The sequence below is a fragment of the Solanum dulcamara genome, chromosome 4 (genome assembly GCF_947179165.1).
Source record: "Solanum dulcamara chromosome 4, daSolDulc1.2, whole genome shotgun sequence".
NCBI lineage: Eukaryota > Viridiplantae > Streptophyta > Magnoliopsida > Solanales > Solanaceae > Solanum > Solanum dulcamara.
This window is the reverse complement of record NC_077240.1, coordinates 15,955,081-15,970,857: the sequence shown is the minus strand read 5'-3', so window position 1 is coordinate 15,970,857 and position 15,777 is coordinate 15,955,081. Positions and strand designations below refer to the sequence as shown.

At 33.5% G+C, this 15,777-nt stretch overlaps 2 protein-coding genes across 2 annotated transcripts; both read right to left on the bottom strand.

Annotated features, from left to right (window-relative positions):
* Positions 1-1,945: 1,945 nt before the first annotated feature.
* On the bottom strand, positions 1,946-4,831 carry LOC129884042 (cytochrome P450 704C1-like). Its single transcript, XM_055958418.1, has 6 exons — positions 4,481-4,831; positions 3,764-3,979; positions 3,395-3,685; positions 2,992-3,321; positions 2,700-2,903; positions 1,946-2,577 (listed from the first exon to the last, which is right to left on the bottom strand). The coding sequence occupies exons 1-6, from the start codon at positions 4,829-4,831 to the stop codon at positions 2,398-2,400; spliced, it is 1,572 nt and encodes a 523-aa protein (XP_055814393.1). The 3' UTR covers positions 1,946-2,397.
* A 6,632-nt stretch (positions 4,832-11,463) lies between these two features.
* LOC129884751 (cocosin 1-like) lies at positions 11,464-13,036 on the bottom strand. The gene is made up of 3 exons (XM_055959034.1): positions 12,791-13,036; positions 11,942-12,674; positions 11,464-11,833 (listed from the first exon to the last, which is right to left on the bottom strand). The coding sequence occupies exons 1-3, from the start codon at positions 12,990-12,992 to the stop codon at positions 11,674-11,676; spliced, it is 1,095 nt and encodes a 364-aa protein (XP_055815009.1). The 5' UTR covers positions 12,993-13,036; the 3' UTR covers positions 11,464-11,673.
* Positions 13,037-15,777: the final 2,741 nt, after the last annotated feature.

Below are 15,777 nucleotides of genomic sequence, written 5' to 3'. Positions count from 1 at the left end.
AATCTATGCGTTTGGCAGGAAGAAAATATTTTTCAATTTTCTCGTGTTTGATTGCTTAAATGTTTTGAAAAATGCTTAACAAATTAATTTATTTTTCTCAAATTCGAGGAAAATGACTTACTTTCAATAAATAAGGAAAACATTTTTCAAAACTCACCTCCAACCTCAAATTACAATTTTTTTTCTTACTCCACCATATACCCCGACCCTCCCCCTCAAAAAAAATTATTATTTTTAAACTTTCTTTTTCTTTTAAATTTCAATTTTTTTACCCTCCACCCTACCTCCAAAACAAAAACAATAAAATTTTAAATTTTGTTTTTGAAAAATACTTTAAATTTTAAAATTTGTAGTTTTTTTTACCTCACTCTACCCCTGACTACCCCTACCACCCCCTACAAAAAAAATTAAAATTTTGTTTTTGAAAAATATTTAAAATTTTAAAATTTTCATTTTTTACCTCACCCTACCCAGACCCCCTACCAGCCCACCCCCACCCCCTCAAACAAAAAAGTTGAAATTTGATTTTTTTTTAAAAAAATTCAAATCTCAATTTGAAAGCCAGGTCACGAGTCGGGTGTGGTCGGGTCCCTGTTCGAAAGTCGGGGTCGAGTTCTGATTTGAAAGTCGAATCTTGGATAAGAAATCGAGTCGGGTCTCCGTTCAAAATTTGTTTCCCGCATCTAGTGTCAGGTGTTGGGGTCGGATAATGGTTTGGAAGTCGAGTCTCGATTCGAATGTCGGGGTCGGATCCCAGATTGGTCGATTGTGTTCAGGTTTAGGCGTCGGGGTTAGCTTCTATTCTGGTCTCAGGGTGGGATTTTGGATTGATTGTTGGTGTCGTGTCACGATTGCGGTGTCGAGGTTGGGTCGAATACCAATTCGGATGTCTTATCTTGGGTCGGGAGTTGGGGTTAGGTCCTAAGTCGGATGTCGATGTCGGGATCGAGTCGTATGTCGGTGTCGGGTCCTAGTTTGAATGTTAGGTCTCGAGCGAAAGTCGAGGTCAGGTCCAGGGTTAGGTGTCAGGGTCGAATTTTGAATTGATCATCGGGGTCTTGTCCTAGTTCAGGTGTTGGGGTTGGGGTTGGGTCCTAGTTCAAATATCTGGTCTTGAGTCGGAAGTCGCGGTCAAGTCCCAAATCAAGTGTTGGGGTCGGAGTTGGGTCCCGATCCAGAAGTTGGGGTCAGCTCCCAGGTGGAGGATTGGGGTCAGGTCCCGGATCGGTCATTGGAGTCGGATTCTGGATTGGTCGTCGGGATCGGGTTCCGATTCAGTTGTCTGGGTCAAGTCCGAAACGGTTATTGGAGTTGGTTTTCATGTCAGAAACTATTTTCCTAAAAGTAATTTTCTACTCTTTAGCCAAAAATAAAAGCTATTTTCTGGAAAATATATTCCACTCACCAACCAAACATGAAAAAATAAGTTAGAAACCAAACATGAAAAAATAAGTTAGAAACCAACTTGTTTTCCATACTAATATTTTCCTTCTTACTAAACACAATTAGTACTAACTTTGAAACTATCATGGAAATTACAATCATATTAATAAAATTTCCTTTTGACTTAATTCATCTTCAAGATTTGGTCCACAAGAACATAGGTTTGGTTTTCTTAGATTGATAGTATTAAGAGGACTTACAATTTTCTAATGTTCGGTAGCCCTCAAAATGTCAAGTACTTCTTACAGGTGTAGCCTACTTGGCAGGAAAAACAGCAAAAGCCGATCTAATTTATTGTAATTGATTAGTTAATATATTGGTTAGAAGTATAAGGTATCATCTGCTTCCAATTCTTCTCCAAGAATTGTATTGTTCAAAAACAATAATAACATTTGACTCTGTTATGACTTATGAGTGTTCCATATTTTAATTAATACAAACGGAAAGAATATTGAACTCAAATAGAAGAAGAAAGTTGGAGAGAGAAAATCCTCTACTGCTTAAGGTTTTAATTTTTGATACAAGAGTCTACATGATTATTGGGGAAAAGATAAAATGGACACTATTTCATGCCAACTAACAATAGATGGTGTTGCTTTGATAAAAATTGCATAAATACAGGGGTGACTTAACTATAAGGCAATTAAAGCAATGGCTTGGGGCTCCAATAGAAGATTTAGCAACTTCTATCCGTGGTTCTGTCTTTGAAGCTAGAGAACTGAATTGAAATGCTACTTCCACTTTCTCCTAAGGTGTGGTCAGGGAAGCGGTAACAAGGAAAATGTGAATGTGTAATAATGATACATCCCATAGATAGCAAACCTTATTTCCATGCCATGTTAATGTTATTTGATAGGATTATTTTGGATATTGATGTCATAAACAACATTCGGGCAGAACTGGACCGATATTGATATACATTATACATATTTATGTAAACTCTTTATAATTGCCCTATCTACGAAAGACACGAACATGCAATCCCCCATCAATGTGAAGATTAATCATTGTCTTGTATTTGATAGTCTTCTTGTCATCACTCAACTTGAAAACAAAGTAAGCTAACAACACAGCAGAGAATATCTTCATCTGCCTATAAGCAAACTCCTTCCCCAAGCAGATCCTCGGCCCTGCCTGTTTTATCAACAAAAGAATGTGCTTAGCTAGCTAGTTAATGTGACAGTATATAGGCACTAGGAAAATTGTACAGACTCGTATTCAAGGCTTTAACAAAACTAATAACAGTTTTGACCAACCTGGAAAGCTGTAAATTTGAAGGGGTTCTCTGGCCTGAAGAAGCCATCCCCATCAAGCCATCTCTCTGGTTTATACTCTTCTGCATCATCACCCCATATAAATTTCATTCTTCCCATTGCATATGGTAGGTAACTCACCATGTCCCCTTTGTTCACACTGAATCCATCGGGCAAGATGTCATCGGAAAAGCATATTTTTGGATCCTGCAGTAAGAGGAAAAACAAAAAAATAACAACTTAAAACATGCATCTCCTTAGCCACAGCTGTACGATAAAAGAAGTTCTTTCATACCAATGGAACTGCAGGATAAAGCCTAAGAGTCTCTGTCAATGCAGCATGAAGATATTGCATCTTTTCAAGTGCTTCTTCACTCACATTAGCAGCAAAATATGTTATGTCTGTTGCATTTTCTTTCTCAGTTGCTGCTTCATTAATCTCTTGTACTACTTTCTCCTGTACATGAGGGTACTTGCAAAGCACATATATGAACCAAGAAAGGGTGGTTGCTGTTGTATCTTTGCCAGCTATTAAGAAGCTCAATATTATATCACGCAAATACTTTGGATCTGTATCAGTTATTTGCAGAAATCTTGACAAAATGTCTTCTTTCTTCCACTGCATCTGGAAAAAGATCATAATATCTAAGCATCTATCCTCATTAATAAAAGTAGTAGCTATAAGACAATTAACGTACAGGTAAATCAGTTTCTGGTTTACTCATCTGCTCAGTTCTTATGTGAATCATCTTATAAACAAATGCATCAACAGTTCTTATATTGTCCCTTAACTTGGCTTCTACTCCGATATTGAGAGCTCTTTTAATCTTCCAGAAGATATCAGTATATCTCCAAGTTGTCATTGCATTAGCATTGTCAAATGCATCGCTAAATTTTTTGACTTCTTCATTTGAACCACACATGTTGTCTAGTTCAGCTCCGAAGGCAACTCTGAATATAGAATCTAGAGAGGTTTGAATGAATAGATCCTGCATTGAAGACACTAGGTTTACCTGTCTGGTGAAAACAAAAAGGGTTGCTTAATGAAGTCGAGTCATGAAACTTACTTGAATGTCAACTGTCTTGTTGGAATTGGCAGCTTCAGACAATATGTGAGCTAGCTTTGCCACATTTTTTCTGAAGACCACACTGCTGAAATCCCTCAAGACCCTCGTGGAGAACTCATGGCTCAATAATTTCCTCTGCTCCCGCCACTTATCTCCATCAACTGCGAAAATCCCATCCCCGAACAGGTCCTTTAAAATGTTATAATTATACCATCCCTGCATATTATTAATAAAAATCAAGTTGGCAATCCAAGAATCGTTTCGCCATTTTGTTACATCTACTGAGAGATTCATATAGCGTAGCTGCAACTTATTTGGTAATTAATTGAAACACTGACAGAACCAGGAATTCAGTCAGATACATTTCCAATTTCCCAACTCCAAATACTTGGAATATAATTTACCCATGATTTGGTACTACTATACATCTATTGACTAAAATATGCAGATTTATAAAATTCTCTTTTATCAGACAGCGACTACAGCCCTACTGTATAAATCTGTCAACAACACTAAATAAGAAATTTGAATTATCTAATGTAACAAAGCTCACATTTTCAAATGCAGATAACACTACTTGTTCATCATTTGTATCATTGTAGAAGTTTCTGCTAAACTTCGCTGGCGTTTAAGCCATGAATTCAATAAGTTAGTCAATTACTAATAAAGCTTTTCAGAGTTGATCAAATTCCAACATTGAAAAAGATAATGATGTACCTTTCCATAGTTGTCAATGTTTGTTTTGAGAATGTATTTGATGTTAGCAGGGTCAGCAGTATAAATCTTATTCCTGAAAGGGCTAATCAATCTGTAAGTCTTGTACTTGCCTGCAAGATCAGTCATGTAATGGTGCAACCTGTGGAAGTTTATAAGCTGATTGAAAATGGTGCCGCCAATTGGATGGTATCTCTTTTTTCCATCTACTTTTTGGGTCAGAAGATGAAGTATGAACACACAAAAGACAAGTGAGAGAATGGTGGCGGTTATGGAGATAATGGAACTATGAAGAATATCCATGAAAACTACAGCTGTGTCCTTGTGCATATTTGGCTTATAATGTACTATCATTTATATACTTCATAGGAGTAGAAGGTGTTACATCTAATGCTTAGACAATTAATCCATTAATTCATCTTCAAGATTTGGTTTCCCCCTACAAAATGCTACTGTTAGGCATTTGATTTTTGAGAAATAGAAAATGCAATTATAGGGTGTAGTCTAATTCTGCAATACTTGTATATTAAGAGGACTTGCAATTTTCTGATGTTAGGTAGCTGCTAATCCCTCAAAATGTCAAGTATCCGATCCAGTGTTTATATGTCATTTGTGCAATATGTTTTATTGGGTATCATCTTCTTCATAGCCTGCTTGGCAGGAAAAGAACAGCTAAGGCTGATCTAATTTATCATAATCGATTATTTAACATGTCAGATGAATATATTCTGAAATACGGAAAAAATCGTTTATTTAATTACTATGTATGGAGCCAACATAAATTAGAAGTCTTCTATAGGGTATCATCTGCTTCAATTCCTCTCCAAGAATTGTATTATTCAAAAGCCATAATAACATTTGACTCAGTTATGTGTATACTAGTTCATGCACTCTCAGTCTATTGCATGCTCCAGTGTTGTGTTTCCATTTGAAGCACATTGTTGATTGGGACATTCTTTTCTACCTTTGTTGATGAGGCTTTGTCCTCAGTTTCAGAATATTTCTTCATTGGAATGTGAGTCATGTCGATTTGCAAAACACCATCACATGTCGTCTGGTTCAAGATTTAATAAGCTAGTTGAATCAGCATTTGAGCTAGTTCATTCTGATGTTTGGGAACCATGTCCTGCGGACCAACATATCATACAACAGTTATTTGCAAAAGTCACATGCCTCATAAAATTCCGCAATATAGATACCATCAGCTGTGCCAGCGTATATATGTTTATAAACAAAACTGTTCCTCAAAAAAGCTTATATGTTATACATGTTTCATCAATTTGTTATTTGAAGTATTTATTTATCCTCTTATTTGGAAGTGTGTTCATCTATACACCTGGTTTAACATTGTTAATACAATTATATCATCTTTAGTTCTGGGACAAAAAAACGGTTTGAAATTTCTATACAAACTTGAAATTTCTGCTTTTATCAGGTTATATATTTTGTATACTGCTACAGTTTTAATAATATACACCTGGACGTTTATCTCAAGCAATAATAAATCCATCCCATCTTTCACATAATCAACAAATTTTAAAAATTCAAAAATTGATATTGTGCAACATAAAAAATTTGTTGTAAAGAAATAAGAGATTCTTGCCAAACAAATATAATGAATCATCGAACTTATCACCTATAATTATAGTTATACTTAGGGATGGCAAAATCCAACCCAACCCAACCCGTTTAAGTTTGGGTTGATTATTGACCGGCCCATTCATTAGTTCAATCCATTTCAACCCAACCCATTAAAAATTGGGTTGATGTATAACCCGAATTGGCTCATGAGAAATCTTGTTAAAAAAATTTTAAGATTTTTTTTTTCAATTTGATATGTTATATATAGCTATAATAAAGAAAAAAATAATTTTATTAGGTACTAAAATAGTTTAAAAGAACAAATAAAATAATTAAGCTTAGTAAAAATTGAGTTGGGTTAGTCTGGACTCGTTATATAATCCATTACCTAACTCATTTTAACCCAACCTGTTTTTACCCAAACTAATTTGGGTTAGGTTGGGTCTTGACTCAATTACTGTCTTAACCTATTATGACCCGCTCAAACTTGACTCAACCGGCCAAATTGTCACCCCAGTTATATTATGATGCCATCAAATTTGAGAGATGATAAAAATAAAAAACATAAACACAAATAAATGTGGTAATGCATAGATGGAGAAGAAATCAAATAAAAGAAAAAACTTTGAAATCAACAATTGAGCAATATCATTTTTTATGATTTATCTGATATTGTCCAATGTCTTAATTTATAGGTTGCAAGACCAACTATTTCCTTCATTCAATGAGAAAATGAAAAATTAAGAGTTTTAAAATTTAATTTATTGAAATGAAGGGTCTTGAAACCATGATCTTTTCATTATCATATTCTTAATGTCTTTCTCATTTTAATCAACTTTTGACTTAACACCTTCCCACTTTTAATATTTATAGTATAATATGTATTATACAACAACAACAACAACAACAACAATCCAGTGAAATCCCACAACATGGGGTCTGGGAGGGTAGAATGTACGCAGACCTTACTCCTATCAAGGTAGGACGGCTGTTTCCTGGAGACCCTCGGCTCAGTAAAAACATTATTTGATATTTAATTAATTAGATATTTTATTTAAAATGGCAACGATGCCCGAAGAATGGAGGTCGAGCGTAATGATCCCCCGATACAAAAATAAGGGGGATATCCAGAGCTGCAACAACTATAGATGTATCAAGTTTCTAAGCCATACTATGAAAGTGTGGGAAAGAGTGATGGAGATGAGGGTCAGGAGAGGCGTGTCTCTTTTAGAGAACTAGTTCGGATTTATGCCGGGACGCTCAACTACAAAAGCCATCCATCTTATGAGGAGACTGGTGGAGAAGTATAGGGAGAGGAAGAGGGACTTGCATATGACATTCATCGACCTAGAAAAGGCTTACGATAAAGTTCTACGAGAGATACTATGGAGATGTCTGGAGGCTAAAGGTGTACCGGTGGCGTACATTAGGGTGATCAAGGACATGTATGAGGGTGCCAAAATCACGGTAAGGATAGTAGGAGGGGACTCAGAGCACTTCCCAGACGGGATGGGGTTGCATCAAGGATCAGCTCTCATTCCATTTTTATTTACCTTGGTGATGGATGGATTGACGCGATAAATTCAAGGTGAGGTGCCATGGTGTATGCTTTTCGCGGACGACATAGTCATGATCGATGAGACTCGTAGTGTAGTTAACGCTAAGCTGGAGGATTGGAGACATACCTTAGAGTCTAAAGGGTTTAAGCTGAGTAGTACCAAGACAGAGTACTTAGAGTGCAAGTTCAGTGAGACACCTCAGGAGGTTGGCATAAAAGTTAGGCTTGGTGACCAGACAATCCAAAAGAAAATTAATTTCAAGTACCTTAGGTCTATCATGCAAGGCAGCGGGGAGATGAAATGGAGGCTCGCTTCCGGTGTGCTATGCGATAAGAAGGTGTCACCACAACTTAAGGGCAAGTTCTACAAAGTGGTGGTTAGACCGGCTATGTTATATGGGGCAGAGTGTTGGCCAATTAAGGTCTCTCACGTTTAAAAAATGAAAATTGCCGAGATGAAAATGTTGAGATGGATGTGTGGGCATACCAGGAGCGACAGGATTAGAAATGAGACTATTCGGGACAAGGTAGGAGTGGCCTCGGTGGAAGATAAGATGCGGAAAATGCGACTGAGATGGTTTGTACATGTGAAGATGAGAGACACAGATGCCCCAGTGTGGAGGTGTGAGAGGTTGGCTATGGATGATTTCAGGAGAAGTAGGGGTAGGCCGAAGAAATATTGGGGAGATGTGATTAGACAGGACATGGCGCAATTACAGCTTACCGAGGACATGACCTTAGATAGGAGGGTGTGGAAGACCCACATTAGGATAGAAGTCTAGTACATAGTCTCGTTATTCCTACTTATTAATAGGCGTATTAACGCACTATAATTTCTTGTACTCTGATTTCTGTTATTATTTATCACTTTCTGTACTTTGATTATTCTATTTTATTTCCGTCGCTCTCATTATTTGTTCTCCCATATATGCCTTATCTAACCTCTTTCTATGCTTTTATGCTTTTATTGAGCCAAGAGTCTTTCGAAAACATCCGTCCTACCTTGGTAGGAGTAAGATCTGCATACACTTTACCCTCTCCAAACCCACGTTGTAGAATTTCACTGAATTATTATTGTTATATATTTTATTTAAAATAGAGATAAAATAATAATTCAGCTTTTAATAATATATGATTTCAAACACTTTAACCTTGGACCACAAACTTTATCAAAGTGGAGGCAATAATGAGTAAAGATGAAACTAGCATATATTAGGCCTGTGCTCAAAAATTGCGCGCCACCACTAGTATGTATATAGACACGTGAGGGTTATATGGGGTCACATCAATGTCTAGTTAGCTAGTGTACGTATTTTATATGTGTATTACAATAACTAGGGGTGTTCATGGTTCGGTTTGTGTCGGTTATTGATTAAAATCATAACCAAACCAATTTAATCGGTTATTAAATGTCTAAAACCATAACCAAACCAAGTAAAATAATAACCACGGGTTTGGTTATTGTCGGTTTGGTTCGATTTGGTTCAGTTATTCGATTTATGACTAGCCGAGACAATTCAAATATTCTCTCTCTACATTCTTCAAATTCTTACGAAGCTCTTTTTTCCTCACGGCCCACAGAGATTCGAAACAGAAAAGGAAACAACTTAAACATTCTAAACAAAAAAGAAAACAACTTAAAATCAATTTAAAATTTGAAAAACTTCTTATAAACCTTCTCAAAATTTGACAATCTTGTACTTGGGGTTGAGAAGTTGAGGTTGCTTTTGAGCCTTCACTGTTAGTCTATGACTGTGGGTCTGTGACTTTGTGAGAAACCAACGTGAGAGGAACAGAAATGTAAAAGAAAAATAGATACTAGGGTTTTAAAGTTTTAACTTTTACATTATGTTGATGCCTGCTGCTTAAGTGCTTAGTGCTTATTAGGAATTTAGGATTTAGAATTGGGCTTGAGAGTTGGGCTTGGATTGTTGGGCCTTAAAAATAAGTAGATTAATATTAAATTAATAATTAAAAGGTATAAAATATCTTTAATTATTTATGAAAAACTAATATTATACATATAAATAATTATAAATTTTATGTATATAATTATCGGTTTGGTTCAGTTATTTATTCGGTTATTTTTTCCTATAACCATAACCAAACCAAATATTATCGGTTATTCAAATTTAAAACCAAACCAAACCAAATGTCGGTTTTTTTATTCGGTTTGGTTAAATTTTCGGTTTGGTTTTGGTTTTAACTAAAACTGTGAACAGCCCTAACAATAACTATTAATAAATATATAAAAAGGAATAACTTTTGTGTATATGTTATATTATTAAGTATAAAATTTTAAAAAAAATAAAGCAATTTTTTTAAGATAAAAAAGTACTTAAAAAAAGCATGATAACTCATTATCATATTAACAATTAATGAACAAAATTAAATATTGTGAACAAAATTTCATGATTGATATCAAAAGTCAAAATTATATTGTTACAATAAGGTAAAAAAATAAGAGGCATTATATATAAGCATGATAATATAACACAACTACTAATACGGATGACAATAGGACAGGGCGAGTTGAGGCTTAACCTGTAAAAAATTTAACTAGCCTCGCCTCGCCCCACCACACATGGCATAATTTGCTGTTTTGAAACCGCCCCGCCCCGTCCCGCTCTAGTTTTCTTACTTCTTTGAACTAATTTGACAGTATGATATGCTATTTCCAAAATTCCTCGTTCATTTTTGTGCTAAGTAATATTAGTTAATGTAATCATTATTGTGATTATTTATAAAAGTAAGTTATTTTTTCTTACATTTTAATGAATTCTACGTAATATTCACACTTAAAAGGCTTGTAGACAGTTTCGTTTTTCCAGCTACTTCTCACTAATTTTTTCATTTTGCTTTATTTCTCGTTTGCAGTACTTATTTTCTTAAATGAGATAATTACTAATTGTATTCCTTATTTTTTTTAGTTACATATTTATTTTCTTAAATTATGTTCATACATAGCAATAATCTTATAGTATTAAAAGTAATCTATAACTGGAAGGGAATAATATAAAAGTCAACAAAATAGATAAACTTGATACCAATTCCAGCAAGCAAAGAAGCAACCGATCAAAATTCCCTACCAGCAACCTGCCCCGCCCCGCGAAATTTTCTTATAAAAGTTTTTGAACCCGATCCGTCCTGCCCCGCCCTATCCCATTGCCATTCCTAACTACTTGTAATAAATTAACTATAACATAAAGGATTATAGTAAGATAGAAGATAACAACCTGAAAGTTACGATGGAAGAATACTAAAATTCATCTCCCACAAGGCTAACAACATGATAGTTTGTCACTAATATTCTGTTTGACCAAGCTTCTAAACTAAGTTTATTTTTAGAAGTGTCTGTTTTTAAAAAAAAAAGAGACTTTTGTAAGAAATAATTTATGTTTGGCCAATAAATTTTAAAATACTTTTTGAGCAATAATTAATTTTTGGCCAAACTTTTCAAAGTGCTTCTAAGTATTTTTTTTCTCAAAAGTATTTTTCAAAAAAGTATTGTTAGGGATTAACTATATTTTTAGCTTCTATAATAAAACTATTGTTATTCCTCACAAGGACTTATTTCTTATTTCTTTCCACTCCACCTATATATATATATATATCAGATCACATTATTTTGTGAAAAAATTGCAACTGTACTCTTTAGTGTCGACATTAATTAATAATAACATATATGCACCATCGGATTTGAAAAAGATACACAAAACTTACTCCCGACTATTGTGTGTTGAATAGAATTATTGTTTTCTATAGACTTTCGACTAAAAAAATATATTTTTAAAACATATTTGAACGTAAACACGAACTGACAAAGAACTAAACCAAATGCATTTCCCTTGTATTCATAAGAAGACATTCATATAATTTACATACTGGCACCGTGGCACGTCACAGCAGAATATAAGCTAAAACAAAAGCTCCCATCTTTTTCACCATAGATCTTATTTTCACGCATATAGATGTATTACATACTAATATTATTATACACTTGTTAAACATATGTATACATCTCAAATGACTAACAAGTAACAATTGGAACAATTACTTAAATAGTTGAAGGTGGGGCAATCACTGCACCCTTAGCAATCTTGGACTTGAAATACTCTGTCAAATCTGGAGTCATATTTAGAGAGACCTCTAAAACCGATGGAGATATTGCTTCCCAGATTGATTTTTTCCCACCTGATAATTCTCCATCTACTTGCCTGCAAATATATATATATATATATATATGAATCAATTACATTACATTTTAAGTAAATTGTCGCATAAGTTATCATATATAGCTAAATAATAGCAGTACTTATAATTACTTTGATGATGTTATGACGGAGAAGAACTCCATTCCTCCTTCATCAGCTTCTACAACAAACGGAAAGAATTTTGGTACGAAAAACAATTCACCTTCCTCCACTTTAGTATTCAACACAACCTTACGTAAAGGTCCCACAATTTGAACACGTCCACTTCCTTTCGTAACATAACTCAATTGAACGGACATATCCGCTGTAAAAATCGGACCAAATAAAGCACCACCTTCCAAAACTACGCGATTTGCGCTTAATCCAACGTTTCTAAGCAATGGTAAATTCCTACAAGTTACCGCGGATAAAATTCCACCATTTTTTACCTCAACAGTACAATGTTTTGCACTATCCAAGTTGAAAACCAACTTGTGTTTCGCGTTTTTGTTGCATGGTTCTGGCATTTTTGTGCCTTCCTTTATCTTAATTATAGTATTAGAACTACTCTGGTCTTTTATAAGTTTTTCGATTTCAGTTTTGGTCATGTGAAAAGATTTAGCTATAACTTCATTAGAGAATCCATTTAAAATACCGGTGAATCCAGTTAAGAAGAAACCGCAGTATTCTCCAGGTGTGTATTCATCGTCATATTCTCCTAAGAAAATTATTTCAAGTTTAGAGTCTCCATCATTGTACCACCATGACACTTGTTTCAAGGTAACTGGTAGAGTATCCCCTTTTTGTAATTTTATAACTTCTTCTTTTGAATCTTCTGATGATATCAATCCAACAATGCATTCACCTGTGAAATTAAATTTTCGTTGTAGCAATAATAATTAACAGGAAAGGATTGTCCAAGACGATATAATTAAGAAGAAACCTTGCATGAAAAAATATATATGTATATGTGATACGTACCTTGACAAACATAAGCAATTTTTGAGGAAACAGAATAGTAAGGTTGAACAAACCCACGAGGCTGAAGAAGAAATAATCCAGCAGCAAGTTTTTTCTGTCTAAGAAGAGGAAATTGGCTACTTGACCAAGCGTAATATCCACCAACTCCTTCAGCTTCCATTACTATTTTATCTGTTTTTTTCGATGACAGTATTAAATCCATCGATATATATTCTTCTCAAACTATGTAATATACCAAAAAACGGTTTCAAGGTAAATATTGTTACATTTTCCAAAGCTGTCTCGTTCTATTTATAGAGACCACAGACTACGACTTTGAAATATAAAAATTAGTCGTTAAAATCGTCGTATTATATTTGATTAATTAAGAATTCCCACGTTTTGAGCCTCAATTAGTACCCATGGTTGAAGACACTGACAATAAATTAAATTCTGAATGAACTTTGCCTTTGAAATTTCAAGAGTTCATAGCAAATTATGTGGAAAAAGACAAATTTATTATAATAATCATACAATTCTTAATATATTAATTTATCTAGAATCAAAAAGATTATTTCCAGTTACAATTTTACATAGTATGGTTGTAACTAATTGATTTATTTTGTTAAATGAACATTACCATACTAGTTCAAACTTCTAGAAATATAATGCCATCATTTTTAGATAATGAACTATTGGTAAATATATTTGGAGGAAAATATATTAAAAATTATATACCTGTAAGAAGAAAAAAAATCTACTTTTAGCTATTAAATTCTAGATGTATTTCTAAAGTCCATAAAAGTCTGTTTGATTATATTTATATTTATATATATATAGAGAGAGATATCTTAGAAATGTGTTGTTTGAACTTTTTACCCTTTATTAAAAGACTTCGCTTTAGATAAAATTATTTTTCACCATTTTTCTTCAATTATTATACCATCATTTTAATGATATTAAATATTGACTATAATAAACATAATAAAAATTAAATGGAGATGATTTTCTTATTGTGGTTAAATTCCCTACACGAAGAATCTCTTTTCCACTAAAATAGACTTGATTCAAATTTTGAAGTTGCCAAAAAGATAAATCAAGGGTTTATCTCTTTTTTTTATTTATTTAATTGTGATATTTTTTATTATATTATTTAACTATATTTTGGTATATTATTTGTTAGTATTATAGTTGAATCTTTAATCAAATTATTAATTTGTTGAATTTGAAATATAAGGTTATAATTAAGTAGTCAATCTTGATATGCAAAACTTTTATTTGAATGATGAACCTATAAATTTAGGGTTATAGTCTTACTAATTAAGTTTGTAAGCGGATCAAGAACAATATTCATTATAAATCTAGTTTAATCTATTTATGTCTATACGTATATATACATCTATATGAGATGAAAAAAGGACATCCACTATGGCAGTTTTTGAAAATGGCAAAGGAAAAGTAAAGTTAATGAGAAAAAGAGATACAAAATGTACAGAAGATAATGTATGTTAAACCCAATAAGGGGGTAGATGGCATTGAAAGATGCATTTAATATTGCAGTCGGGTGTTTTGAGGAGAATCAAGAAGCTCGGAAGAGAGTTCTTGAAAATCATATTTCACCTCTAAATGATGGAGAACTATTGAGAGAACTATTAACACAAGTCGATGTTCAAGTTTTGAGTTCATGTAGTGCTTCTAAAAGAAGATAGCAAAATCTGATGCTTATATTAATTAGCGTGACACACACTTGTAAAACATCTATATTAAACTAGTTATTATTAAAAGTGGAAAACTTCAAAATGCAAAGTTGAATTACCATTTTATCCCTACACTAAAACAATCCCACGTTGGCTATTATTTGAGGAAGTGAAGTTTGAGTTCCGCTAACGACATTATGAAATTTGATTTTTAGTGAAGTCTGAGTTCCGCCAACTTACTTTCAGGAAGAAGCAACCCCACGCTGGCTATTATTTGAGCAAGTGGGGAAACAAGAATTTAGCAGGGGCTGGTGCAAACCTAGGGATTGTAGCCTTTCTATTATTAACAATGGAAGGTACTTTGTATCCGGTGGCGGAGCTACGAAATTTGTTAAAGGTATTCAAACTTTAAAGAGTGAATTTTTTTAGCTGAATGTGTGCATAAAATATATATTTTTTTACTGATGAGTGGGTGCATCCAAATTTAAAATTAAATTACATATCATTTAACTAAATCATATGAAAATTTATAATTATAAAACTATCAATGGTATAAATCAAAACTAACAAAGAAAAGTCAACAAAAACGGTTTTAGCTACTACTCCCTCGTTCATCTTTTCTTGATGTTTGGCTTGGCATATCCTTAAGAAACAATAAATAGAAGGGCAATTTTACTATATTATTCATATTAATTATAAGTTGTTTAAATATTAAGAAATGAATAGTATTTAGCAATAGGGATAAAATAATCATGATATAATAAATTATCTCTTAATTTTTTAAACTAAACAAATAAAAGTGAATAACTATTTTTATATATTGGACAATTAATGATAGACAGAAGAAGTTATTGAATTATATAAATAATAAAAAAAAAATTCCATCAGTAATTTAAAAAAAAAAAAATTGAAATGTGTACCATTTTTAATGTGGATTTCATTATGATGATGGGACAAACTTTCATAGTATTAGTAAAAAAAGGTATTTAATGGGGCTTGAATAATGAGTGAGAGGGCTAGTTATAAGAGAGGTAGCTATTTCTATTTATTTCCCTTCTGTTTTCTTTACAACTTAAAAAGATTATTACAAAATTGCTACACCTAGATTCGAACCTCTTAACCACTATGTGACCCCCTACTGCAATCAGACAGTGGAAAAAGAATGATAACTTAAGCGCGACAACACCTAGAGTTATGAAGGTGAGTTAGAGCGTAAAGCCTTAACATGTTCCAAAAAAAGAAGTATACATGTCTCTCCCTCACGAATATTCTCCACAGAGGAAGAACTCCGTTTGCCGCCTGAATCAGTCC

Excerpts from the sequence above, each read along its gene's own strand:
- LOC129884751 (XM_055959034.1), bottom strand. The coding sequence starts at position 12,992 with ATGGATTTAATACTGTCATCGAAAAAAACAGATAAAATAGTAATGGAA. Across the intron at positions 12,675-12,790 it reads AATTGCTTATGTTTGTCAAG|GTGAATGCATTGTTGGATTG; the intron begins GTACGTATCACA and ends TTAATTTCACAG. Across the intron at positions 11,834-11,941 it reads TCCGTCATAACATCATCAAA|GCAAGTAGATGGAGAATTAT; the intron begins GTAATTATAAGT and ends ATATATTTGCAG.
- LOC129884042 (XM_055958418.1), bottom strand. The coding sequence starts at position 4,831 with ATGATAGTACATTATAAGCCAAATATGCACAAGGACACAGCTGTAGTT. Across the intron at positions 3,980-4,480 it reads ACATTGACAACTATGGAAAG|GGATGGTATAATTATAACAT; the intron begins GTACATCATTAT and ends AATAATATGCAG. Across the intron at positions 3,686-3,763 it reads ACAAGACAGTTGACATTCAA|GATCTATTCATTCAAACCTC; the intron begins GTAAGTTTCATG and ends TCTTCAATGCAG.